At 60.0% G+C, this 26,584-nt stretch overlaps 2 protein-coding genes across 2 annotated transcripts; one reads left to right on the forward strand and one right to left on the reverse strand.

The window, feature by feature from the left end:
* Positions 1-133: 133 nt before the first annotated feature.
* On the reverse strand, positions 134-18,205 carry LOC148052833 (centrosomal protein of 164 kDa-like). The gene is given in 21 exon segments (XM_087778298.1): positions 134-366; positions 1,276-1,392; positions 1,891-1,957; positions 2,401-2,658; positions 2,661-2,747; positions 4,048-4,162; positions 5,316-5,423; positions 6,384-6,919; positions 7,211-7,386; positions 7,920-8,098; positions 8,436-8,504; positions 9,356-9,439; positions 9,650-9,793; positions 10,332-10,454; positions 10,753-10,884; positions 11,147-11,224; positions 11,837-12,056; positions 12,775-12,921; positions 14,176-14,391; positions 16,869-16,954; positions 17,811-18,205. Coding segments are annotated over 21 exon segments (3,288 nt in total). The 5' UTR covers positions 18,057-18,205; the 3' UTR covers positions 134-266.
* A 117-nt stretch (positions 18,206-18,322) lies between these two features.
* On the forward strand, positions 18,323-26,547 carry LOC148052834 (centrosomal protein of 164 kDa-like). The gene is made up of 5 exons (XM_087778253.1): positions 18,323-18,526; positions 20,002-20,095; positions 20,469-20,580; positions 20,759-20,966; positions 24,659-26,547. The coding sequence occupies exons 2-5, from the start codon at positions 20,014-20,016 to the stop codon at positions 24,908-24,910; spliced, it is 654 nt and encodes a 217-aa protein (XP_087634379.1). The 5' UTR covers positions 18,323-18,526; positions 20,002-20,013; the 3' UTR covers positions 24,911-26,547.
* Positions 26,548-26,584: the final 37 nt, after the last annotated feature.

The following is a 26,584-nucleotide window of genomic DNA, read 5'->3' on the forward strand; positions in this document are numbered from 1 at the left end:
GGCTGGATTAACGTCCTCCCCCTTGACCGGTTACTCAGGGTCCCCTGTGATTCACAGCTCTGGCTCACGACTGCTAGAATGCTAATGAGAGAACTGGATTAAACAGTCTATAAAGTATATTTGGACACAATACAGGATTGGAAGAATCCAGCTGGGAAGTTCGCTTCCTCCTTCCTCTGCTCTCTTGCGCAGAACCGAAACCCAGCATCTCGTGAGGGGGCCCGCAGGGGCCCCAGCCACTGCCTCTCCGGCGCCAAGCCCCCCTTTTAGTAGCGGTACACTTTAATGTTGCTGTTTTCATCCAGTCTGAGCTGAAGCAGGCTGGAGCTGCCGGCCGGGGGCTTCTGTGCACCTGGGAAGAGAGGTCTGGCAGCTGGGTGAAGGAAAAGCCCGGCTTACGGGAGGGATTAGCAGGCACGAGCACAGCCAGCAGACAGGACAGGTATCGAGGGGCGGGAGCCAGCCTCGCGCACACGTGCTGCGTTTAGCCCGCTGCATCCGAGCCAAAGGGAATTAAAGGGGGATTAGGGCATTCGAAGGAGCGCCGTGCTCAGGACAGCGTGTGCTGTCGGAGGCCTGAGGGGTTTGCTGCTAATTTCAGCGTACGCCGCGGAGGAGATGCTGACAGCCCCAGCATAATGCTGTTACCCCGCAAACCTGGGAACGGCCCCGCTAATAGCGCCGAGGCCTCCCTCATTCGATGCAAGGCCATGCCTCCAACCGAGCTGGAGAGCACGCTCCGCCGGGGAGCCCCAGCCCTCCCCGCCCGGCCACGCGGCCACCCCACGCGCCAGGCCCGCGCGGCTCCGGCCCCCTCGCCTCGTCCCGGGCTGCTCAGCGGGGACTGCCCCTAGCGGAGTCGCCCGCGGGGCTGGGGCTGGAGCGATGGCACCAAAGGCAGGCCTCCGAGACTAGGGCCCTGCTGCCTCCTCCGTTCTGCACCCTCTGGTTCATTTGGTTTTAATCCTCACATCACCAGCTCCAACTGCTGCGTACCACAGCAGAGCCGTGGCACCGCAGAGCGGCGCAGCCCGGCTGGGGAAAGGGAAGAGACTTTCTCTGTCAAGCCCAGGGCAAAGAACAGCCAACAGGTCACTCACGCTCTAACTGCTAAACATCGTATTCCTCTGCAGAACCGGGCGCCAAAATAGAGGCTAAGGCTTCGAAATTGCTGTTCGATGCTTTGGGGCCCGATTCCCTCACCTCCTGCCGCCGTCTCCTACTCGCTGCAGGAAGGTGGAGTGCAACAGAAGACCAGACGCAGGCAAAGGATACACTTTGGAATCCCTCTTGAAGTCTTCTAGCCATTTCTTGATGGCCTCAATCCTTCCTTCAATACTCATCTTGTCCGACTCACGGCTCTGGGACTGCTGGAACAGCCGTAATTGCTCCCTGTTGCACGAGAGAGACGGCGCAAGTGGGAAAGAGAGGTCTAGGCAGAAACTAGCCCCGAAATGGCAAAGAAAATGAGGGGCTGCTACAGAAAGAGCCACGGTGAACAAAGAGCAACCTCCTCTTGGCTCAAAGTCCTCTGCCCAACCCCATCGTAGAGAAACACTGCAGCAGCCCCCGCTATCAGGCTGCCGTCCTCCTTTTAGTCCGTGCAGCACTGGAAAGGCTGGGGCGGCAGCCTCCGCTCCACCCGCCCGCACGGCGGAGCCGGCGAGGCCCAGCGCCGACACCCTCGGACCCTGGTCCTGGAACGAGGGCTGTCAGCACAGCCACGCCGCCAAGCGCGTGGCAGTAATAACTACTAGCTTCTGACTTGTCTGCTTAATACGTAGCTTTTGATTTTGCTATCTACTCGTTCTATGAAATGCGACCCGCAAATCATTCCAGGGAAATAAAAGCAGGACAACGAAACGACAACGGAAGGAAAAGGACCCTTACTCTGCAGGTACGTATCCCAGCTTGTTGTCCAGAGGCTTGGAACTGCCACCGAGCACCGGGAACCCACCTGGAAAACAGACATTAAGTACAGGCCCCCAGAGAAATCGCCAGTCTTTACATCTGGGCGCGTTTGCTTTCCTGTGCTATGGACAGACCGTCCTTACAAGCTGAGCCACCGGCCGAGGACACGGTGGCGTTAAGGAAGCCGAGATGGTGAACCCTGTCTGCAATTCACAGGAGGCTTCCAGTGAAGCAGGGCCATCTCCTTCTGCTCCCTTCGCCAGCAACGACGGCTTTCTTGGGTGCCTCTGAAAGGCTGAACTGCCCCAGAAGCAGGACAACGAGATCAGCCATATGCTGCAGTTCCCGGAACGAGGCTCTCGTTCCTTATCTCATTAGCACCCTTCCCATCGGCAGCACCAGCATCGGACGGGTGAGCCCGTTAGAACCTGCAGGGCTGTAAATCAAAAGTCGCAGGCAAGCAAGCAGATGGATTGACAGGAGACTGACCTGGGAAATACTTGTGCCATTTCTCTGCTAGGAAGCTGTCCACTGATTGTTCGGCTGCGAAGGAGCGGCTGGAGCTCAGCCCAGTGCTCCAGGCCCACCGGTCCACCAGGGATGCCGCGGTGGAGGGCACCGGGGAGCTCCCTGCCTGGACTCCTGCCAAGGAGGCATAGGTAGAAGGAGGGACGCCGTCGCAGGGTGTCGAGGTGAAGAGCGGAGACTGGCGATCGTTCGGAGCGCCCAAGACGCCCAGGACCCCCTCAGTTCACTGCTGATACGCTGCAGGGAGTCTGTCAAGTACTTGATCTTGTCCAGCTGGGGGGCAGGCCGCAAATCCGTTCTCAAATCAACTGGCAGAAGAGAGGGGGAAAAAAGGGGTGACTGGGAAGGCAAGGGAGACGCCGCCTCCCCGGCAGGAGGCTCGCTCCCCACTGCGCGTCGCGCCCCGAGCCGAGCCTGATCAGCGTCTGCTAAGCGGGATAGAGAGGCAGAAACCTGGCTTTGCAGCCAACAGAGCAGATACGGGCTGACAACGAGGATTTGTGCCTTGGAGGCTGCTTGGGCACAAAGCGGAGGAGAAACCAGAGAGCGGGGACAAGACCCTCCAAAGCTGCAAGAACAGGGCCCACAGGACAAGCGGGATAGGCACCGGTGCGTGCGCTTCACCCCCCTGCTCCGTCCCTCCGAGTTCTACTGTACCCTGCAGCACGCAGCCGTGAACGGCGGTTCCCTTGCAAGCGGCGAGCCCTCTCAAGGGCCGAAACCCCCAGTACGGCACCCTGCCCCTCCGGCGAGACCCCGGCGCGGGCCGACACGCTGTACTTCAGCGCTCCCACCGCGCGCCAGCTGAGCAGGAGGCAGAATGGCTTGGTCACACTTCACACGCTCGTAAAAAGCAAAGGTGTCGAGGCCACCAGCCAGGCTGGAGGTGGGACCGATGGGACCATCCTGACGGAAGGGCTCTCGTCTTAGGGCGAGAGAAGACCCTTAAGTTTCACGCGTGCCTGCAGGTATTTTACTGACCAGGGCCAGAGAGATGATCCCAGACCGGACAGATTGTCAGTCTGTTCCCACAGGGAAGCTTTCCAACTTTTCCTTAAGCTTCAGCCTTGCCAGCCCTTCTGCGAGCAACACAGCCCGCCTGCCTTCCCGGCTGTTTACGGGGAGCCCTCCTCCGCACCCGCGCAACTCCAGTTACAGGCAACTGGAGGCAAAGAAAAAAGCACAGGCAGCAGGCAGAGGGAACTGCAGCAGCCTCTCCTGCCAGAGACGTGAGGAAGAGGAAGGCCGGACACCCGCAGAAGAGGAAGACAGCTCTGCAACAGCAGCGGGAAGAGCTGAAGCCGGATTTTATAATCCGCTCGAAAAAGAACGGTAGAGATTTAAAGGGCAAGTTCTCACGCAGGTCCCATCCCTCTCACCTGCCGCTACAGGCGGGAAAGGAGTTTCTCACGTAAAACGTTGTACGCAGAGCAGTCCCCGTCACGGAGGACGGACCTGCCCCCGTCACGGAGGGCAGACCTGCCTTGGGCGCTAGCGAGCACGAGTCAGAAGAGCAGAAGGTACCTCCGAGAGGCGAGAGGGAAAGCCAGAGCCAGGTCTAAAGCATTAGGCGCTGGGCACAGCACATCAAGCCCGTCAGGCGCTTACGTTTAGGCTGATGCAGATTCACACTGGATGTGCTGTCTGTGTCCTCAGAGCTGCCGAGATCAAAAGTCACCGTCTTCTTGCACGCGGCACTCTTCAGCGTATCTTCGTCCGACGGCTGGTCAAAAGAAGGGAAACAACGCAAATAAAACCTCCCGTTCTGTCCCCGAAACATCAAAGCCGCTGGAATACCGCCTACAGCCAGTCTCCGCAGGCTGGACTGCGGAGACGGGCATAGGCCAGGCGACAGCAGACTCGTCTTCGGCCCCCGACAGCAAAATCTGAAAGTCAAGAGACCGCTCGGTCTCTGGAAGAAGCACGTGCGCGCACTGGAGGCCAAAGCCAACGGCCACGTGAACGGGCCCTTCTAGGCAGGAGGCCAAGTGCTTTGGTTTAAATAAGCCTCAAAACTCCCGCGTGGGCTGGGTTCTCTCTCTGCACCAAGGACAAGCGCTCGACCCTCAAAGGTCTCGTGCTCTCGCATCTGCTGCCGCCCTGCGCCTAAGGCCCCGCGGTCCCAGGCAGAGCCGAGCGGATCCCAGGGCTTGCCTCGGTCGGGAAAGCAGACCCGAGCCTAGCTCGCGCAAGGTGACCTGCCCTTGCTTTCTCGAGCCTCGAGTCACGCAGCTTTTTCAGGCTGCCTTCTGCATCCGCTCTGCAGCCCCACGCTTAACGGCGAGTCCAGGTGTCAGCAGCAGAGGGAAGGCTCAGCGTTTGCCGTCTCGGCCAAGATACAGGCAGTTAATAAGACATCCAAGCATCCTGATGTGAGGTTTGAGTTTATATCGTAGGATGCTTCAGCACGCTGGTGTTAACTGTGATTCGTTTCTGACCTAACGAGCACGCTTCTCGCAAGCCAGCGCACTCGGCAGGTTTGCTCCCCCCAGGTCCATCCCGGCCGCCAGCAGCCCTGCCTGGCAAGCTGCCGCCGTGGAAGAAAGTCTCCGTCCCAAACCCCAGCCCGCATCTGCCCTGCTGGCTGCAGAGCTAGCGAATCACGGGGGCCACGGCTCAATTGGGCTTGCCGTGCTCCCCGACCTTGCGACTGGCCGCCTCTCTCCCGCCGTTCTCAGACAGGCGCACCGTTCTGCTCCCGGAGAACGTGTTTCTAAAGTCCGGCTCCGCTGGCAAACACCAGCCTCTGGCCGCCAGCTAAGCAGCCCGCAGAGGGACCAAAAGCCCCGCAGAGAGACTCCAGCCTAGGGCCAGGAGCTCTGGGCGGGCTGGGAGCGCGGCTGGGCAGGCCCAAGCAGGAGTGCTGCTGTGCTTACCTCCTCCAGCAGCGAGGACTCCAGCTGGCTTAGCTTCTCCTCTTCCTTCTTCAGCAGCACCTGCCCTTTCCGCATAGCCGACTTCATCTTCTCCAACCGCTTTGCTTCCTGCAGTGGACCAACAGCCAAGCCAAGGAGGAAAATTAAACAAGGATGACAGGAAATAACCTGCGTTCGTGGTCGTGGTGACTTTCGTTATCTCGCTTCTGCTCAGCACGGGGAATCGTGCTGCTGGAGTACAACTGCTCCCAGGCCTTCGAGAGCACGGGAAGCGGAGCGTGCAGAGGGCAGAGCCCAGGCCTCAAAGCACGTTCACCCCAGGGAAAAGGAGGTTTCACTTCCACACCCGGCAGCCAACAGGGTCAACAGCTTTGGTTCTGCAGACGTAAGCAGAGCGCTTATCGCGAGCGAGGGAAACTACGATCTTCCCTGTCTTTGCCTGGCGTACCGGCAGAGCTGGCAAGTGCTCAAGAACCCTCTGCCAAGCAAGGGTGAAATCACTGTAGAGCTACGACCCTAAATTTGTACCCGCTGATGGGACGGATACCTGTCGCTTCCTTTGCTAGGAGGAAAAAGCGCGTTATGGGACCTGCGGGGCACGGGAATCCCTCTTTCCCCACCAAATGCCTTCTCCGTTTTCAAGGCGCCCAGAGCTCCTGGAAGCTAGCAAGCTACTGAGCACGGGCCGCACTGCAGCCACTGCTTCGTAGAGCCTTCCTAGTCCGCAGCGCACACAGCGAAACAGAACCGAAACTCTTCTACCGCGCAACGCTCCGTTAGCTGCGGGCCACGCGTGCCCACGCAGGCGCTCTGGGCCGCTCGTCTGACGCACGGTAACGTCACTGCGATCCGCAGCCTCTAACCCTCGTGTTATGATGAGGAAGACGCGAGGAGGGACGAACGCCGCGTATCTAACCCAAAAAACACGCGAGATCCGATTTCCAGGAGGACTCGGCCCCCTCAGCTGCCCGTCACCGCACCTGCAGAGCCAGGAACCGAGCCCCGGGCTGCGGGTTCGTTCGCGCAGCCACGATGCCGACACCCGGACACGGGCGGCGCTCAGCTCACCTCCTCCAGGTTCCGGCGCACGCCCTCCAGGAGCTGGGAGCTGTCTAGATCCCGCACCGCCTCCCGCGCTTCCTGCATATCTTGGCGCCACTGCTGCTTTGCAGCTTTCAGCGCCGCGTGCCTCTTCCTCATGGAGAGGGTGTGGCGCACCAGGAACTCCTTGGCGTTCCTGATGAAGATCCCTTCCGCAGAGATGTAGCTCCTGACGCTAGGCGAGAGAGAGACGGGCATGCCCCTGGCTTTGCGCTGGCTGTGCCGTCCTGCAAGCCTCACGCAGCCCCCTCCCCAAAACCGGAGGGCCAGCTCAACGCGCGTAAACCCCAGCAAAAACATTTGCTTGCAAAACCAAAGCGACAACGTTTTCCAGAAGCGGCTGCCATGCAGATACTCACTGATCAAACTGGAAGGCGCTGTTCTCATGGCTTTGCGAGGGCGGGGAAGCAGGCTCTCTGGGCGAGCGCTGAGGAGTTGAAGCATTTCAAAAACTAAGGAATACGTATGGGAGACGGAACCCCAGGATCCCATTAGGAGCAAAAATTTGGAATGACATCATCGTGGCATCGCCCAGATCCCAGACCAGTGCCGGGGGTGTTCTTTATCTGACTCGTGAAAAGGAACACAGGCATTTCCATCCCTGACTCAAGTCCTGCCTTGGACTCCAAGGGCGCTCAAGGATCCGACAACTCCTTCAGCGACCCCCCCCCCCAACAGACAGGACTCAACAATTACTGCTAAACGCGTCGACGTCCCCTGGCAAAGAAAACGCGTCGCTGCATCTCAACCGGCTTCACGCAGAAGGAACAAAAGCTGGGCTTTTCAAGGCAGTTACGGCCTCCGATCCCACAGGGAAGCACCTTTACGGTCCGCGTTACTCACAGCTTGAAGACTTTCTCTCAGGTCTTCAACGTGGAGCTCGGCTTTCCTTCTCGGAGATTCCACGCTTCCTTCTGCCTCCAGCTCTTTCAAAGTCTCCTGTTTGCTCCTGACAGCTGCCTCCAGCTCACTGCCCCGAGAAAAGGCAACAGCGGCAGCGCTTGATTAGACCGGTAATCCATCTGCAGCCGCGTCCAAAGCGACCTCCAGTTTCCAGGAGGGAAAGGGCCGCAGACGTGCAAGACGCCACCAGTATCGGCTCTGCGGGGCGACGTCGGACGTAGCCCCCGGCTGGGCAGGGAAACGTCGCTTCGCGCCCTCACCCAGAGCCTCAGCTACCCTCAGGAGAATCTTTTCTCCGCATTTCAGTGCCCCTCTCCGAGCATCTTATTAAGCTCACAAGACAGACGGGGAGAAGACAGACCAATTAACCTGGCAAGCAGGGGCAAAGTTACACAGCGAGTTACTAATAGATGTGGAAACAGCCCCCGGGACCTCCACGCCCTCGACACGCAGTAAAACCACCGTCAGGGTTCTGAAGGAGCACGGCCCAACACGCAAGAGGCTCAGAGGTGAGGGAGAGACCCAGGCGAGGTCAGAGAGGTTTCCGTTAGGAGCACAGGGGACATTTTTTGCACGAGATCAAATTTCTCCTCCACGCACCTGATGCGTTTCTGCAGCCTCTGGCTGCGGGTCTGCAACAAGTCCACCTGGGCCTCCAGCTCAGCTTTCTGGTCCCGGAGCTCCTCAAGGGACCTACGCAGCTGCCGGAGGGACTCAAGGAGGCTGGCGTGCTCCTTCCTGTTCTCCTCCAGGCGGAGCTGAGAAGCTAAAGCAGCTTCCTAGAAGAAAACCAAAACAATCCCTCACAGTCCTTTCCCCAAAACCAAAAGGAAAGGCGCTCAGTGGCTCGCCACTCGCGCAGTTCGCAGGAGGTCCCGGAGCTACGAATGCACGTGCCAGTCCTGGAAGAAGAGGGCTGTCTCTTCTTTTTGGGAAGCAGCTCAGAGCTAATCAACCTCCCGGCAAGATGGCGCTCCCGGCTGAGGCAGGGAGGGATTTTCATACTCACAATTCAGAAGCAACAGTTTGCTTTTTTAAAGCCGTAGTTCCAACGTGCTCCCCTCAGCCCCAAAAGGAGGGCAGCACGGCACCTCTCCGGAGCTAAGACATACATACATCTCTTTCTAGCTCAGTCCGTCTGTCTTCATCCAGCAGCTGCTGCCTTTTCTTTCTCAGAGACTCCTCCTAGGTCCAGATGAGAAAGTAGGCGAGTGTCAGAGCGAGGAGACGGCCAACGCCGAGCAGCACTTGAAGTACCGGGGTCAGGCCTGAGTCTCAAGACCATTTCAAGACACCCGAGGACTCTTGTCAGTGCTGCTTTATTCCCCCTCCTGCGCTCAAGATCCCCTGCCTCTCTTTGACTTCAAGCTGGGAACGTTTGCGTTCCCGTGGGAAGAACGGCCCTTCCTGCTCAGCTGCGAGGGCACTCAAGGCACGCAGCCGCTTCTGCGGGATCTTGCTTTTCTGAAACCTCTGCTTGCCTCCGGCATTTCTCCGCCTTTTTACTTCTCACTCCAGCGCCGCTTGGAAAGGAAGGGCTGACCGAAGCAAGGCTACCTACAGCCCTGGGCACAGGCCAGCACTTAGAGACCTGGCAGGCGAGAGCATCAGCCGGTGATCTTTGCCAGCTCCACAGGAGCATTTGGGGTGCTTCCCTCTCCCACCCTGCTGCCCAAGATCCAGCAACGCTCATTGCCTTTTCACGGCAGCAGGGAGAAGAGGAGGTAGATCGGGAAGGGACTGACTAAAATCCAAAGTTACGCTGAGCAGGACGCGCTGCCTCGAAAGGCTTTTATGGTCCCTCTGCCACTTACTGCCTCCCAAAGCCCCGACAAAGCCAGAGCGCTGGCTGTCGCTGCAAACATCAGTCACGAGGACCGCTTAGCCCTGCTCCGCCTCGTGATGGAAGCTTCACCTGTAGCTTGGATGGCAGCACAAGCCCTGGCTGAGCGCTTCCGAAAGTCCCCCCCCGAGGGAGCAGCCAGAGGAGCAGCACGGGCTAGGAGACCTCCGCGAGCCCACCAGGGCTGACTCACCTGGCTGAGGAGCTGCGCTGATCTGGCTTCGACGTCCCTCATGCGCATTTCAAGCTCCATTTCCGAATCCTGGAGTTCTCTTTCCTGCAGGGAGATGCCGAGTCAAAGAGAGAACGGCACGAGTTCCTCACTCGCCGGGCAGAGCTCTGCCACCAGGAGGAGCAAGGAAAACTGGGGAGGTGTGACGCGCCGCTTGCGTCGCCCTGGGCTGGCACGCACACGGAGGTGTCACCACGCCCAGGCCGTCCCCAGGCAGCCAAGTCACAGCAACCTAAGGCAAAGGGTTCTCCTCACCTTCTCCCCGTGCCTGTGCTGCAGCGCAGCCAGCCGCTCGTCCAGCTCCGCCTGCAGAGCCTTCACCTCCGCCGCGTGGAGCTGCTGGAGGCGCGCCTTCTTACTTCGCAGGCCTTCGAACAGCTCTGCCTTTTGCTTCCGCTCCTGTTTGTCGCAAAACCCAAAGAAGGAAAGCGTCTGAGTGAAGCAGAGGTTCTCCAGCAAGGCCACGGGAACCCACGGGACGCGCGCCCTCTGGAAAGCCAGCCCGTCCCACAGCAGCACCCGAGCAAACGCCAGTCAGCAAATTAACACCGCTTGCTTACAGGGACAACGCTGTCAAGGGAGCGGCTCAAGAAAGAAGGAGCCACCCATGAAACTAAGGTTTTGTCACGCGCTGCCGACTGTATAGTCAAAAACGGGAGGCAGAAGGCTTTCCAGAACAGGCACCTGCAAAAACGTGAACGAGCTTCGCTTGTACCAAAGTCCACAAAGGCACGTGGAAGGGGCCTGCCCAGAGACTATTTGGACAGCTGATCCTTACAACCCCAGCCTAAATTCATTTTACGTTATGGCAACAGTTCTGCTAGAAGAAAGGAGACTTCCAGCTCTAGGAGCGGCCGAGACAGGCGGGCCTGGCAAGCAGCAGTGCCAGCCCAGGCGCAGCCCAACTGAGCAACTCGCTGCTCTCCCCCCGCAGTACCTCCTCCTCGTACTGGTCCTGAATCCGTGCTAGGACCTCCTGGTGCTCCTCTCTCATCCTCTCCATTTTCCTCTCGTGCTCGTCTTCCACTTGCCGGCGTTTCTCTCTCATAAGCTCACCGAGCTGCGGGGGTAACACGGACAGATATTTCCCCGACCTGCGGCGCTGCGCTCCGGTGGCCCCCCAGCGATCAGCCTCTCGCACGAGCAGAGGGACCGAGGCTCCGAGCACCTTGCGAGGGGCATCAGGCTGTGGCCGGGGCAGCGCAAAGCCAGCGCCCTGGCGAGGCGAGATGCTGCAGGGGCGTCCTTTCCCCGAAGGCGCCGGTCACCCCTGGGCAGGGGACGCGGCCCCTCGGGCCTCACCACGCGCCCAAGGAGAGAGGGTGAAGAACCCTCAACAATCCGAGATGAGTACTCGCCTCGCGTTCGTATTCGGTTACTCGAAAGGCTTTTTGCTGCACTTTCTGCTCCGCTCGCTGCAAGTCGTCACGCAGCCGAGCCTCCTTGCTCCTCTGTGCCTCTGCTATCTGGGTTCGCAGGCTGGAAATGACCTGCCATGAAAGCCGCCCACGGAGACTTGTCACCCTTCTGACAAGATCCATTTAGGGCCCTCCTACAGAGAGCAAGCACCGCGGCAAGGACCAGCGCGTGCAGCCTCACCGCCCCCGACTTGGAGCACGTCCAAATGCTGAGCCAGACCAGGCCCGCATTTAGGAAGCGGGAAAAATTTAACGACGCCCTCCCTGGCCACCTTTGATGGCAGCGTGGGGGAGCAAAACAACCAGTTTACTTTCTGAGGACACCACGTTTTACCTTACGATGCTTCTCTTCTGCTGCGGATTTCACCTGCTGGAGTTCAGCTGCAAACTGTTTCTCCAGCTCTTCTGCTGCCTACGGGAACAGGAGCAAGACAGGCTGCTGGAAAACCTCTATTTGTGGGGACGTGCTGCGCAAGACGCATTTGCAATTAGCACCTCTCCGTCAGCATCAAAAAAGCGCACGGTAACCCCCTTTCAGGCCGGACTGTACACGAGGTGCCTTCACTCTCGCTGAGCTTTCCCTCCCGAGCGGGAGGGTGCTTCTCCCTCCCTCCTCCGCAGATCTCAGCCGCGCTGGGCTGGACGGACTACAGACCGCCTCCGTGCAGGAACCCCCCAAGCTCTCCGGAGGACTACAGCGGCAGCCGAAGCGGTAGTCCGAGCGGATAAAATGGCTCGGTTTAGCTCGGCAGAGACACGCGGCGATCCTTCTTTTCGTCAGATGCAATGTGGCCATTGAAGTAAGTGCTATTTAATCACCATGGTAATAAAAATTGGGGGAGTACTCCTCCCCACCTCCGTCACGCCTCTAACAGCACGCCTAACATCTTTCCTTTAGGTTTCAAGGCAGCCGTTATTAAAGTGCGTGCAGGCGTTGTTTAACCTCAACACTTGAGCGTCGCGACGCCAGCCAGGTCAGCACGAACAGCACGGCTCTGACCCTAGCTGGCAATAAACACCTCACCTTCTTCTTCTTTTCCCTGTCTAATCTCTCCTTGAGCTCACGCAGGACTTGCTCCTTCTCTTGTTCCAGCCCCACCATCTCCTTCTGCCGAGCTTCCTCCATTTCCAGCTTCATTTTCTCCAAAGCGAGCTGGTGCTGCTTCTCCAGGCTCTCCTTCTCCATCACCTGCAGGGACTCCCACTCTTCTCTTAGTTTCTGCAGCGCGACCTCTTGCTCTGCCCTGCCGGGTTTGCGACAAGAACACAGACAGAGGCAAGTCAGGATTCGGTCCTTTACCGCCGGCCTCCGTTTCGGAACCAGAGCTGACAGAAGACACAGCTAGAGGACAGGACACGCAAGCCAGAAGGAACCAGGAACCACAGCACACAGATCCACAAGCGCGGATCCAAAGCTCAGGCCTTGGAAATAAACAGCAAAGCAGTCGGGTGCAGACATATCCGTCAGCTAAGAAAAAAAAAAGAAAGAGGAAAATAGAAGTTTGCCAGCGGCTGCCTTTTCTGCCTCCTCCGGCGGTTTTAACAGGCCTTAACCGCCGTTAGACGGAGACGTCCGCTCAAGGCAAGCCACGCTGCCGAGCGCGGCCGTCCTTGCAGATGCCACCTCTTTCATTTCCAGGCCCCAGGGCTGCGCCTGGTCCAACATTACAGCAGCACCTCTCTCAGGGCACTTCTGCACCGTACGTCTACTTAGCAAAACTGGATCAGCTCCCAGGCGGCAATAAGGTCCCTCCGTTTTACCTCCTTTCGACACGCGGCTCCCCGGCACGTGCAGCGTCACGGCTGGGGCCTCGCGCTCACGGCCGAGGCAGGCGACCGGCCACGGGAGGCTCGGGCGGGCTAGCACCTCCGCTTTGAGCGGCTGCCGGTGGCATGCAAGGCGCTTCCCTCCCAGACCAGCAGAGTTTGGGTCCCCAGGGATGGCAGCAAAAAACTTGTCACCTTATCTTCTCCTTCTCTGCCTCCATCTCCGAGGCGATTCTGGCTCGCAGCTTTGAGAGTCTCTCAGTTTCTTCCTTTCTGACACGCAGCTCTTCCTCCTCAGAAGCCTTTGCCAAATCTTCTTTTAGAGTCCTGAGAGATGAGCAGCTGGGGAAAAAAAAAAAGAAAAAAAGAAAAAAAGAAAAAAAAAAAGAGGTTCAGGAGGCTTTAATGTCTTCCAACCACCTCCCCAAGGCCTATAGATCAGCCGCTGCTCCCACTCGCTCTGCCCGCCCAGGCGACGCGTTGCCAGGGCTCCAGACCATTCATTCTCTTCCCCACCTTCCGAACCTGGCTGCTGGCACGGGAGACGCAGCCCCCAAGCACCAAACTTCCGTGGCAGGCTTTTAAAATGCACTCTATCATCAGAGGTGGCACTTGGGGTTTTTTCCCAGGTAAATGAAATCAGCTCCTATTAAATGAAAGCTACGGGGCCCGGATGCTTTACTGCATCTGTAAGCTTCCTATTTCCATGAGACACCCTTTCTGCTACTGCTTTAGTACCGCATAGACCTTTTTCCCTTTCTGTGTCTTCCCTCGCACCCAAGTCAGCATTCCCGTGACATTTCATGCCAAGATACTGTTTCTGGCTGGCTCGGCCTGCTAAGAACATAAGTATCAAGGCCACCTGAAATAAAAGACAAGCCTTGAGAGAAGAATCCCCCCAGGGAGAGGACACGGCTCCCAGTGCCGTTCTGCTCCCTGCGTTGCTACGAGACCCGCGTGCACTGGCTGGCTTTCACGCAGGCATCCGTGCCCCGTTCCTTCAAGTCTCGTTTGGAAGCGCCTCTGTAAAACGTACCGCGCCAGAGGTTCAGGCAGCTCCTCTGGGGTAACCTCACCTCCTCTAAGGCTCCCATTGCCAGTCCCGTTACCAGCATTTCACCCAGGATTTGAACGCCTGCCGGGCGGCAAAGCTCCACGCGCCCAGCTGGGAGCTCTTCCCAGGTTAACCGTAAGAGGCAGGCTCAGAGCTCTGAAAGCTGCACGTGTATGGCATCAGAGCTCCTCTTGCAGGACAGGGGAAGATGCTCTCTTGCCTGCGCTGGAGAGCGCTTTCCTGCGGCAGACCGTGCTCTCCACGCATCTGCCTTGAGCATTTGCGGCGCCGACAGCAGACCCCTGCTCATTTCAAGGTGCGCAGACCCTCGCGCGCAGGGCTGTCCGTGCCGGGCAGGGAGCCCCGCGCTCCTCCTCCCCAAAAGCCTCGTTCTTGCCTCCTTCGCCCACAACTCCGCAAAGCAGCCCCGCTGCCAGGGTGGTGGCCCATACCGGCACAAGCCTGCAGCCGCCGGCAACGAAAGCGCAGCTAGGAAAGGCTCGTAGGAGAAAGCGGGGAGGTGGAGTAAAAGAGGAACGTACCTGAGGGATATTTCTTTCTGCTGATGAAGCTTCTGAGCTTCCTCCTCCTCCTGCTGCCTCATCTCCTCCCGGAATTGCCGAATTTTCTCCTTTGCTTGCAATAAACGCATTTTCTCTCGCTCCAGCTCCAGCTCCAGCTCCTCGACTATTCCCTCCAGGGATTCTTCACTAGGCTGGTTCAAGGACTGCCCGTGTTTGATTTCCTTCTTGCGGCGCCTGCCGAAAAGAGAAAGCTCCTTTAGGCAAAAGGGTGACAGAAAACCGAGTAACACGAAAGGAACAGCCACATCCCCCCACGCAGTATCGACTCCAAACCCAAAACCTCAGAGCCACCTACGGCAGAAGCTTCACCGTCGGCAAAGGGAAGGGACGAGCAGAAGCCCCACCAGCCATCAGACCATCAGTTTAGCACAGCAACAGGCCGCAGGCTTTTGCGGGGAACCTGGGCTCGACCGTCCTGCGCTCTGACCTTAGTCTCTCAAAGCGACCCACGTTCCCAGCGACCGTAAGAGCGGGGTGAGGTGCTGGGGTTTTGTTGCTCCCCCGCAACCTCGGCACCGCTCAGCGAGCCAAGGCAGGAGGCTGCGCGAAAGCGTTTGCCAAAGGAGGACGAACGCTTGCAGCCTCGTTGGCGACGCTGGCAAGGAGGAGGCTTTCCCAGGCACAGAGCAGACCGCTCTGTCTCCGTACCACGGAGTCCTGCGCCACAGCCCCCAGGGCTGAGCCGCTCTTCGCGCGCTCCCCAGCGCAGACCGTTCACACAGCTGCTCCGATTTGCGCAGGGAGGGAGACGTTCGCGCTCTGCTGTGCCCACCAGACCGCATCTCCTGGCATGCTGACTTCAGACACCACGAAGGGCAACAAAAGGACAAGAGCTGTTACGCTTACAACACCGGGGACTTAACTGAAGCCCTTACGCCTTCCGTGGGGCAGCGAGCTCCTCCAGACTGCTGGGGCTACCCAGCGATCCCTCCTCCGCCTCCCGGGCCACAGCCTCCTCCTCCCGACTGGCATTTTCTAAAGCAAAACACTTCTCTTCTGACGTTTCCCAAGCACTTTGCTCCCTTACGCTTTGCGGCGCAGAAAAGGTAACAGAAGACCGGATTAGCACAGATCAGATGCTAGCGGCTGCCGCAGGTAGACGAGGCGGAGGGAAGAGGGGACGGGCAGGCGGCGCGGACGGGCACCGAGCCATGCCTGCCAACGGGACCCCTTTGGCCACCACGGGGCTGCCAAAGGCACCGCAAAGCTCCAAACCGTCCCCACCGCCTCGAGGCCTGCCGGGCTAACAGGCAGCCGCGGCTCTCACGGCTGTCGGTCTCAGAATGCCGAACCCCCTGCCCTGGATTAGCCCCCTCTCTTTCCGAGTCCTTGGAGCATCTCCCCAAGACAAGTCAGCCCCGCGAGCAGTACTCTCGCTGTTGTCCGAGTTACAGACGGGAACATTGGCAGGCATGTTTACACCTCCAGTCCTACTTCATCTCAGGATAACAGAGCAGAGAGGCAACAAAGCAAGCACGAGCCAGCTTTACAGGCCGAGAGAAAGAGAGGCTGCACAGCTGGGAAGCAGGTACCAAGCGATAAGGAGACAGCTCCTGCGGGCAGAGCACGTTTTCGGGGACCTTCCCGCGAACAGCTCCTCTACGAACAAGGCTGCAGATCCCAAGGGCGTGCAGCCAGTCGTTAAGATGGACTGCAGCTTCTTCTGTTCACAAGTTTTCCTGGCACGGGTAACAGCTCCTCGGTTCCCGGCGCCCCAGAGGATGTGTAACTCTGCGCGGAGGCTAAGAGTTTTGACACGATTCATCTATAAACGCCACACGCTGCAGCTCTCGGAGAGGGAGGGAGGGGCTCGAGGGAGCACGGAGCTCACGGCTCAGCACAGCATTTCAACTGTTTTAAACGAGTGGCCACAAACAGGCTGAAAAGAGCTCCCCAGACAGCCTAACTAAGGGCCTGGAACCAGCGTTGCTCTCGGCGTAACAGCCAGCGCGCTCGAGCGAGTCGTCCGTGTACCAGGACGTAAAATAGCTTAATGCTCACAGCTGGTCAAGCAGTGACTTGCTCTGGGCCACCTCTGTGGAAGGAAGAGGACGACAACCGTTCACACTGCAGCTGGACCCTCCTGCCAGCAGCGACAGGCACCGGGCTGGCCCTGGGAGCCTTCAGCTGCAGGCTCTGCCCAGCGGAGAGCCGGCAGCCCAGCAGGACCAGCGCCGGCCGAGACGGGGGCTGCCTCAGAACCAGAAAGGTCTCTCGTCGGGCAGCCGCCCGCGGCCAAGTCTTCCACGGTTCAACGCCGCAGGGCACAAGACACAAGGTTAACAGGTTCAGAGCATCCCGGCAGGAGCGTGACTTTCAGAGCCTTAGAGAAAAGCCAGAGAGCTGTAAGGGAAACAGAAGCCAGCTCCACATCTGGGGCAGTCTCGAGGAAACGAAAGGCAGGCGGATTTGCTGCCTACCCAGCCAGAAGCCGAAACAAAGCTGCAATCCGCTGCGACAGTCCCGAGGAGGTGGCAGGAGGAGCGAGAGGGAGAGACCCCGCGAGAAGCGGCAGCGTCTCAGGGCGTTCTACGGGGACGCCTGCACGGGTTACAGGGAGCAGAGCAGAGCAGGGGCAGACAAGACGGGAAAGCCACCCGGAGCTAGAGCTGGCTACACCTCCTCTCTTGCTCTGGCTGTTTGTACCATACCTCTCAGCAGCTTTTCTTCTTTGGCTTTGCTCTTCCTCTATACTGGCTTCGCTTTGCTCTTCTTCCTCTTCTCCCAGCTCCCGGGCCTGCAGGTAAAAGCAAACAGCGTGGAGTTTGCTGGCTCCTTCGCCATCGAAGCCTCTCAGGACCCGGCGGCGGTTCTGCTAAGGGCAGCGCCGCTCTGGTCCAGCCCATCGGCGCCGAGCAAGCAGCGCCCGCGGGCTGCTGCGGAGCGCCCAGCCGAAGGGGCCAGCCTCCTCTCCCGCAGGCAGCCACGGGTCTCAGCGCGTCGCGGGAGCGGTTCCAGCAGCGCAGCCGAGAGGCCGGGGAGCTCGGCTCTCCGGGCTGCGCTGGGTTACGGGCTGGGGCTCGCGTTTTCAAGGCGGAAGATGAACTCCCTGCCGGCACTCTAGACACAGGCTGGGTTTTTTCCCTGAGGATCGTCTTGGACACGTGAGTAACACTAAACGCCCTGAAAAGCGTGGGACGACAAAAAAAAAAAATCTCCTAAACCAAACAGGAACGTCACACGCACGGAAGCGTGCCGGGGCCATAAAGCGATAGATGTATTGGCCGCGACCGGAACGGCACAGGACTCAGTCCTGCCCGGCACCCCGGACCTCGGGCAGATCGCGACGAGCGGCGCGCGCGCGCAGTCGCACCTCCCCAGGGATTTCTGACCGCTCGCTCCGGAACACGTCGGGTGCCGCCAAGGAAGCCAGCCCCCTCGGGAACGCACCCTGAGCCACTACGGTTGGCTTACTTATGACGTAGTAAATACTTGAAATACAAACAGCAAATATTCGGATACGAACTAGCCAGCTGCTCCTTCTCCCACCTGCCAGCTCCGGGCACCTCCGTCCCCGCAGCAGGCGCACGCAAGCGCGCACCGCCGCCCCCGCCGCCCCCCGGGCGGGGGGGTCCCCTTCGGCGGCAGCCTACCTTCTGCGGGGGGCTGCCCACCGTCATCTCCACGTAGTAGCCCTGCCCGGACTTGCCCCGCAGGTTGTCGATCATCTCCACGAAGCTGCCGCCCCGCTCGGCCTCCTCCGGCGCCCGGCGCTCCCGGGGACCCGGCGGCAGGGCCGCGCCGCCCCGCAGCGGCAGCCGGATGCGCGGCGGGGCCGGGCGGGCGCGCAGGGCGGCCGCCCCCAGCCAGAGCAGCAGCCAGGGCCAGGCGGCAGCCATCGCCGCAGCCCCGCCGGCGGCTCCCCGCCCCGAAAGCGCTCCTCCCTAGCGGGCCCGCAGCGGGCGGCGGGCTCGGCAGACGCGTCGCCATGGGAACGCGCGGCGGGGCCCCGCCCCGCCCGGACTACAGCCCCCGGCAGGCGCCGCCGCCGTCACGCGGCCCGGCCAATCCGGTTCCCGACCGTTACCCCGCCGCCCAATAGCGCGGAGGCGGGGGTGGGACCTGCCGTTGCTAAGGGCGCCGCGAGCCGGAAACGGTTAAACGGCGGCGGGTAGCCTCCGGCGGCGGCGGCGGCGGCGGCTCCTCCTCCGGCTCCGGGGCCCGGCCCCGGGCCCGGCAGTCGGAGGAGGAGGCCGGCAGCCTGCAGTGCGCCGCCCCGCCTCGGCTTCCCCTCCCCCGGAGCGCCGGGTCCCGGCTGTGCGTGCGCTCCGCGGCTTCAGCTGCCTGCGCCTCCGCAGCGGCGGAACGGGTGAGAAGGGGCTTCTTCGCCTTTTTTTTTACTTTCTGTCCTGTTACTCAAAGCTGTTTCTCTTCCTCGCTCGGCTTCGGGCCGGCGGGGCCGCAGCCGCGCGAGCGCTTTAATTGCGGGTGGCCCCCCCGCCCGCCCCGGGGTGCGGTGCGGCCCCCCCCCCCCCCGCCGGAGTGCGGCCCCTTCGCCGGAGTGCGGCCTCTCCGCCCGCCCCCCCGGGGTGCAGACCCCCTCGGGGTGAGGTGCACACGCAGTTCCAGGGGCGAGGAAAGGGGCCGCAGCGGAGGGGAAGGCGAGGGGGCGGCCCCCGGCCACCCCTGAGGCTGACGAGGAAAGCAGAGGCGTGCGTTGAGCATTTGGGGGGTTTCGGGGTGAAAGCTGGCCTGAGCTCGTCCTTGCGCTGGGTTTGCGCGGCGGGACTGGACGGGAAGGCCCTGTCCCCGCTCCTGCCGCTCCTCGTGCTGGGAGCCTGCTGGGCCACCTGGCCTGCGTGAGGCTAAGGTGGCGGTGCCGAGCCGCGGCGGGGGCGGCTGGGCTGGGGAAACTGACTTGCGCCTGCCTCAGCCCGTGGTGAACGGGGTGTAAGGGCTCAGCTGCGCAGGGCCGCCCGCCGTCTTTGAGCTAAATAGCGAAGCTCCGGAGGTGGGACACGTTGAATTAGGATCCTTTGAGAGCTTCCGAAAGGTCCCCTGGGAAGGCGAGAGGGGCCGGGGCGAGCCGGCTGCGGCGGGAAGCTGCCTCGTCCCTGGGCAGCGCGGGTTCAGCCCAGGGACTGCCCTCGAAAAGCTGGGCTGCGCTCTGGGAAACACGTCTTCTCCCTTTCTCGTTTCGCCTTATGTTTGGCCTGTTTAAAAAGTCCCCAAAGCAAGCGCTCATCTCCTCTGCAGGAGCCTAAAAGCGGGCGGCTCCGATTGTGACTCCTGTGCCGCTTCAGCTCCGCTCCCTCTTCCCGCGGCCCCCGCGCGGCGCGCGCGGAAGGGCTTTGATTCGGCTTCGCCGTAAGCAGAGCGGAGAGCTCTGCCCTCTTGCGTGTTTTCCGTCCTTGGGAGGGTGCCGAACCGCAGAGCGGAGGGCTGCTGGCTGTGCAGGTGTATCCCAGCGGCGCGCAGGTGGGCTCCATCTCCTCGTTGCCAAATGAACAAAGCCTGAAGCAAAACCCAGTTCCAGCAGCTTCTACCCTTTGTAGGGAAGGGGGGGAAACGCGCGTGGAAATAACGTGCCATTTCTCCTCTCTTTGCGCTCTTCGTTCGCTTTGAGCCGTGTCCTCCCGCCTTGACCAGAATCCATCAGTTCTGGCCGCCTTCGCTCTTTGCCCTTCCCGTCTGCACCCGCCCTCGGCAGCCCCTGGCTCCCCTGCACCGCCCCGGTGCCGAGGACCCCGCGGGGCTCTGCCACGCGCCGGGCGACGAGGAAGCTTTATTTCTGCCGGCGCGCGTTCGATCGTTGTGATCTGCCTTACTCCTCCGTGCTGCCAGGTGCCGGGAGCCATGGCGGGATCGATGGTGCGCATCGGGGACCAGCTCATCCTGGAAGAAGACTACGATGAGACGTACATTCCCAGCGAGCAAGGTAACCGATGCCTGGCCTCCCGGGAGCCGCGACGAGGGATTCAAGCGCGCGAGCCGCTCCTGGGCGTATTGAGAAAACGGGAATCGGGGAGAGCGTGGGGGGAGAGGGCAGGATAAATGGGATTTTGTAGAAGGCGGAGCTGAAAAATTAGCTGTCTGGTTGCGAAGATAAATGCCGTTTGCCAGTCTTCCTCCCTGCTTTACCGGCCTGGCAGGACGTGCTTGCTGACCCAGGGCTGTCTCAGCAGCTTTGAGCAGCTTCCTCTCGGGATCGGGGTTTCCCCGTGCGCCCGTTGCTTTAGCCGAGGAGGTTGCCTTTATTGTGTAGTGCCCGGTGTAGACCGTCGCCACAGGTCCCTCTTCCGTTTTCCTAGAAATCCACGACTTTGCACGGGAGATCGGCATCGACCCCGAGAAGGAGCCGGAGCTGATCTGGCTGGCCAGGGAAGGCATCGTGGCCCCGTTGCCACCCGAGTGGAAGCCCTGGTGAGAGCTCTGTCGGCAGCTGCCCTCGGAGGCTCCTGGCCTCCCTGCCCTTCCCCTGCTCTGGGCTGCCCGCGTGGGCAGGGGACCGGCTGGCCGGGGGGGCTAATGCCACAACAGGGGGGCTTCCTGCGGGCGGGGAAGTACCGGGCTCGCTCTTCACGCTGTTTTTGCCACGCAGCCAGGATATCACCGGCGATATCTATTACTTCAACTTTGCCAACGGCCAGTCCACGTGGGACCACCCCTGCGACGATCGCTACAGGGAGCTTGTCGTTCAGGAGCGAGAGAAGCTGCTGGCACGCGGCAGCTTGAAAAAGAAAGAGAAGAAGAAAGAAAAGAAAGAGGAGGCAGACAAGAAGGAGAAGCAGTTGCTGAAGCAACCCACCGTGAGTAGGCTCTGCTGCTTGCAGTGCTCCCGGGGAGGAGGAGCGGGCTGGGCGGAGGATGAACGCGGGGCTGTGAATTAGGGGCTGACCCCGTGCTCTTGCTGCTTCGGGATGGGAACAGCGACCCCCTGGCAAGGGATCCTGTTCAGTAAGGTTGCGAGTGGGATGAAAATCCCACAGAAGTGGGGTCGCGAACCCACAGAAGCTGGCGAGCTTGGCTTTCGAAGGACGCGCCTGGCGCGGGGGTGCCGCAGCCCTGCGATGCTAGAGCTGAGGGGGGAGATGGCCCAGACCAGAGAAGCTGCAGGGAGTTAGGGCAAAATAGAGGAGAAGGTGAAGGAGCAGGTGGGAATGAGGTCCTTTGTGACGGCCCTTCCGTTGTAAGCGTTTCTGGAGACCTGAGGGGTGAAGTTTTGCTTCCAAGGTAATTTTCAGGGGAAAATGGGCAAAACCATCCTGCTGGAGGCCACGTAAGCAGATGTGGCGTTAGTTTTAGTGGTTTTCCTAAAGCTCAGGAGGTAGCTTGAAAGAGCCTTTGTTCGAGGCCTTCCTTGCGTGGCAAACGCTGCACAACTCGCACCTTGCTTTAGTTTTGCAAGGACGCGAAGTGCCTTCTGAACCCAAAACCAAGTGATGGGCGGTAACTCAAGCGGGATGGCAACGTGAAATACAAAATCATCCTTCGTTTTGGCTCTGAGACTCTGTGTAGTAAGCACGCTACAAAGTCAGTCTTTTCCCTGGAGGTCCCACGCTCTAAACTGGGGGGAATAGCTTATTCAGCTATTTTTAGCTTAATTTAGCTTGCTGAATCTCAAGTCCCGGAGTGATTGAGTTGGTTAAGGTGATAAGAAACCGTAAGTTGCGGTCAGCTCTCCTGCCGCCGTGGCCAGTACCTCGAGAAAGGGGCTCTCTTCCCTCTCAAAGGAAAGAAAAATGGGAAAAAGTGTTTGAGCTTTCCCAGACGAGGGCAGGAGCAGTCCCAGCGGCTGCAGGCCGTTGGTTGGCAGGTGGGCGCAGTACCGACTTGTCTGAGCGCAGTTTGGTCCCTGGGCTGCTGCTGTTGTTGTCTTAGGAGGTGAAGGCGATCGGGGGCTGGAGCACCTCTGCTGTGAGGACAGGCTGAGAGTTGGGGTGGTTCAGCCTGGAGGAGAGAAGGCTGCGGGGGGACCTTGTAGCAGCCTCCCGGTGCCCGAAGGGGGCCTGCAAGAAGGCTGGAGAGGGGCTTTTTCCGAGGGCATGCCATGACGGGACAGGGGGTAATGGCTGTAAACTGAAAGAGGGCAGATTTAGATTATATATAAGAAGAAATTCTTTACTGTGAGGGTGGTGAGGCACTGGCACAGGGTGCCCAGAGAAGCTCTGAAGCCTTGTGCTCCAGCCCCTGCCCCAGCCTCGCTGCCCTGCTCTGGCCACGCTCCAGCCCCTCCATGGCCGCCTTGGGGTGAGGGGCCCAGCGCTGAGCACGGCATTCGAGGGGCGGCCTCCCCAGTGCCCAGCACAGGGGCACCATCCCTGCCCTGCTCCTGCTGGCCACGCCGTTCCTGACACAAGCCAGGATGCCACTGGCCCTCTTGGCCGCCTGGGCACGCTGCTGGCTCATGTTCAGCGGCTGTCGACCAGCGCCCCCAGGCCCTTTCCCGCCGGGCAGCTCCCAGCCGCTCCTCCCCACGCCTGCAGCGGTGCCTGGGGTTGCTGTGCCCCCAGTGCAGGACCCGGCCCTGAGCCTTGCTGCCCCTCACCCCGTGGCCTGGGCCCATCGCCCCAGCCTGGCCAGGGCCCTCTGCAGGGCCTCCCTGCCCTCCGGCAGATCGACGCTCCCGCCCGACTGGGTGTCCCCTGCAAACTGACTGAGGGTGCCCTCCATCCCCTCGTCCAGGTCATTGATAAAGATATTAAACAGAATGGGCCCCAGTACTCGGCCCTGGGGATCACCCCTGGTGACCGCCCACCAACTGGGTTTAACTCCATTCACCGCCACTCTCTGGGCTTGGCCATCCAGCCGGTTTCTTACCCAGCAAAGAGTACGCCCGTCCAAGCTGGGAGCAGCCAGTTTCTCCAGGAGAATGCTGTGGGAAAGGGTGCCAAAGGCTTTACTAAAGTGCAGGCAGACGGCACCCGCAGCCTTTCCCTCCTCCACTGAGCGGGCCACCTTGTCGTAGGAGACCAGGTCAGTCAAGCAGGACCTGCCTTTCACAAACCCACGCTGCTCCCTCTGGGAATAGCTGGACCCTTTTGCTCTGTTTTGCCCAAACTTTTTCCCCCTGTTGCCTATCGCAGGATCCTGCCCTTCCCTGGGAAGAACGTTCCAGGCCGTTTTGTCTTTGTCCATGAGTAATTGCTTCAATTTAATCAAACTTAGCCACTCTCCCGTTCTGAAGAAAAAAATGAACGGAAAGGTCGCCGTGTGTGATGTTAATGAACCGCTTTGCTCTGCTGCTGCTGGCGGCCCGCTGCGGCTCCGCCAAATGGCTAGCTCGGGTTTCTAATGACCAGCGCGGGGTGGCGCCCGGTTAGCTGATAGGGACTCGGACTATAAATACCAGATAAACTGCGGGTTATCCTGAAGGTTGTAATCAGCCCGGTGGAAGTGAGTTTATCTTTGCTGAAGGACAGCTCACACCCTCTGCTCCGTACGTGTAGTTGATGGCCATCTATAGAAAATAATTAGTCAAGCCCAGAAGGTGTGATTTCTTCTGTTGCCGTTGCTGTGGCGCTGACTTGGCGGAAGGAGGATCGGCGTATATCGGCTCCCTCTCCCCATCCCTCGGCGTGCGGGTGAATTAACTCTGTTTGCAGTCTGTAATCTCGTATGGGCGCAGAGTGCAGGAGCTGTGATTTCTGAACGCACGCGTGCGCCGCTGAAGCAACAGCCCGCGGCCGTGCTGGCACGCTACGAAAAATCCTGGCGTAGGTGTGCTTCTAGCGTAAGCTGTGCGGTGTGCGGCAGGGCGAGGCTGCTGGGGCGGGCAGTTCCGCGAAGCCCCACAGAAGGACCCCGTTGCTGGGTGAGGATAACTGGCGATGTCGGGCGTGCGTCGCGCAGAGGTGGGGGTGCTGGAGGGCTCCCGGGGCTCTTGCTGCGCTTTGAAAGGGAGAGGTGTGTCCAGGAGCCCCTTACTGCTGCAGCAGAGCTGCTTTGCACTGCTCGTGCCTTTTCTGCTGGTGCAAGGTGAGGAAGCAGCCTGGGTTTCGGTCTGCGAGGAGGCGGTAGTTGCAGCTTGTGGAGAGTAGGAGGCTCCTTGCCATCGGAGTGGTTTCTGCTTCACGGTTTCACGCCGTGCGGAGTCGCAGGGCAAACGGAGGCGAAGCTGCCCGGTTTGCCTGGGGTGCGAGTTGGTAAGAGCCCTCCCAGAGGGTGCTGCGAGGGGGTACGCGCAGCTGCGTCGGCTCCCGTGGCGGCCGTCCTGCCCTCGCTTTGGTTTTGGGGTGATGCCCGCGGATTTTCCGAATCGCCTCGCTGCTGTCGAGTGAATCGCTGTATTCAGATGGGTCTTTGGAGGGGTCAGAAATAGCATGGGTTCTCCTACGGCAAGAAGCAAAATCGCAAAGCTTTGGGTGACTTTAAGACCAGTTTGATTGCCTTCCATACCGCCCCTTTCAAAGACAAGGAGCTTCATTAAGATAAAAAACACGCTCGTTTCTTGGGCTCAGGCTTTTTTTTTGGTTTTAATCTGTTGCTTTTCTATGCACAGGGCCTCAGCGACCCAGAGCTAGCAGTGGCTGCTGCAGGAACCGCCGGCCCCTGGGAGCACCCAACCTGCCCCGCAGTCCGCCCGCTCGCGCTTCCACATCGGCTCTGGTCAGCGCGAGACGGCAATTTGCCAGAGCGCGTTACTGGGCGTTTGACTTCTGCCCAAAATTATCGCCAGAGGAGAGCAGGCGGGGTGCAATCAGCCCAGCAGGACCCGCTCGAGGGCAGGCGCCGACTGAAGCCGCCGCTCTGAGCTCGGGACCAGACCGCGACCAGCTCACGCAGCGAGGAGCGGCAGAACCCGCCGGCCTCGGGAGAAAAACAGCCCCGAGCCAAAGCTTAGTCACCCAAAGGTTCGACCGCCTCTGCCGGCAGCGGGGCGGCCCGCAAAGCTCACAACCAAACGTGCGAGAAGCAGGCAAAGGCTCCCTCATCAGTATGCAAACAAAACCGCGAGCACGTCCTACTTTCTCGCTGTTTTATTAAAGCTGTGGCGTCTTGTTCAAACGTTAGCCGCATCCTGCGTACAGCGTGTACCATACACAGACCGCATATTTTAACCATGTATTTTTATCAAAGTGCAACTGGAACGCTGTCAGCTTTAAACCCGGAGCTGCGGCACACGGAAAGAACGCCATTTGTCTGAGAGACCTTCTCAGGGCTGTGCGAGCCGTCCATCGGACCGGAGAGGAGGCCAGAGAAATCAAACCCCTGGGGACTTGCCAAAAAGCACCAGTTCGGAGCCTCACCTGCAACTCACCAAGCGAGAAACGAGAGCTCACGGCCCCCTTGCAGTCCAGTTCGCAGAGGGTCACGAATGCGCCACCGAATCGCGCGCTGGCCGTGAGGCTCTGCAGAGGCCTCAGTGACATCATAATTCCGGAACCCGGGAGAACGCCTGCGAGCGGCCTTTCTTTAGCGCTGCTCCAGAAGAGGAGTCCTTACTACGCTTCCTTTTCCCTGGGGGCGAGGGCGTCTGGAAAGACCGGTCCCTAGCTGTGCTCCCTGTCAGGTTCTTCCTGAGGACAGGACAGATATGCCAAACGAGAGCCATCGGGATTCTTACGCTTCAAACCAGGACGCAGATACGGCCCTTCGAGGAGCACCCGCACCACAACCCCATGCACCCACGTATCCGGCAATACTGGGCACACAAAAAGACTGCTCTCCCGGCAAGTTTACCTCAGTTACTAGAACATCCCAGAATAATTTCTTTAGCTGGCAGAACCCTATTTCAGGGACAGATACAGACAAAACGTTTGTTAACGCTACCCCTTAATGACCGCAGATGCCACCCTCCAGAAGAGGGAACGACGCCGATCAGACAGAGAGGCGGAGGAGGCGGGCGCTTTTCCTCCTGCAAAAACAGGCCACTATGGGTTTTCTACGGATTTCAGAGCTAGGACAAGTCAAGCGGGTTATAGTTGGTTTAGCTGATCTTTTTACAAGCTGTAACGCATTTTACCTGCAGCTGAGTGCCACCAACTGATGTGAAATTCCTGCCCATCCAATCATTACTTCCAGCGATCGGCGTAAGCCTGGAGACGAGCGCACCGATCCCGGCGGGACCGGCCTGTGGAAAGGCGCGGGCTCCGGAGCTGAACGGTCAGCGTGAACAGCAGCCGCCAAAAGGGAACCCTGCTCAGCCCAGGGAGCGGGATGACTCTGCCACATTGGGGGCAGCATTTCTTTCCGTCTCTCCTCCCTCTCTCCCAGAGCCTCCCGCCACCTGCAACACAGCCTCCGCTCCAACACAATTCTGCTTCAACACAAATCCCTGCGCAGCTCTGGCCGGCGCGGCAGAAAGCGGGAGCAGGGAGCGCTTTCCCAGGTCTGCCCTGAAAAGCCGCTCCTGGTTTCGTCCCAGTTGCTTCCATCCCCGAAAAGAGAGCAACGTTTCCCGAGAGTCGGAAACCACCGTTCCCCG

The sequence above is a fragment of the Nipponia nippon genome, unplaced genomic scaffold, assembly GCF_047370975.1.
Source record: "Nipponia nippon isolate SJK-2023a ecotype South Korea unplaced genomic scaffold, ASM4737097v1 scaffold_43, whole genome shotgun sequence".
Taxonomy (NCBI): Eukaryota; Metazoa; Chordata; class Aves; order Pelecaniformes; family Threskiornithidae; genus Nipponia; species Nipponia nippon.

Coding starts and splice junctions, on each gene's coding strand:
- LOC148052834 (XM_087778253.1), top strand. CDS start 20,014: ATGGCGGGATCGATGGTGCGCATCGGGGACCAGCTCATCCTGGAAGAA. Junction 20,096..20,468: donor GTACATTCCCAGCGAGCAAG/GTAACCGATGCC, acceptor CCGTTTTCCTAG/AAATCCACGACTTTGCACGG. Junction 20,581..20,758: donor CCACCCGAGTGGAAGCCCTG/GTGAGAGCTCTG, acceptor TTTGCCACGCAG/CCAGGATATCACCGGCGATA.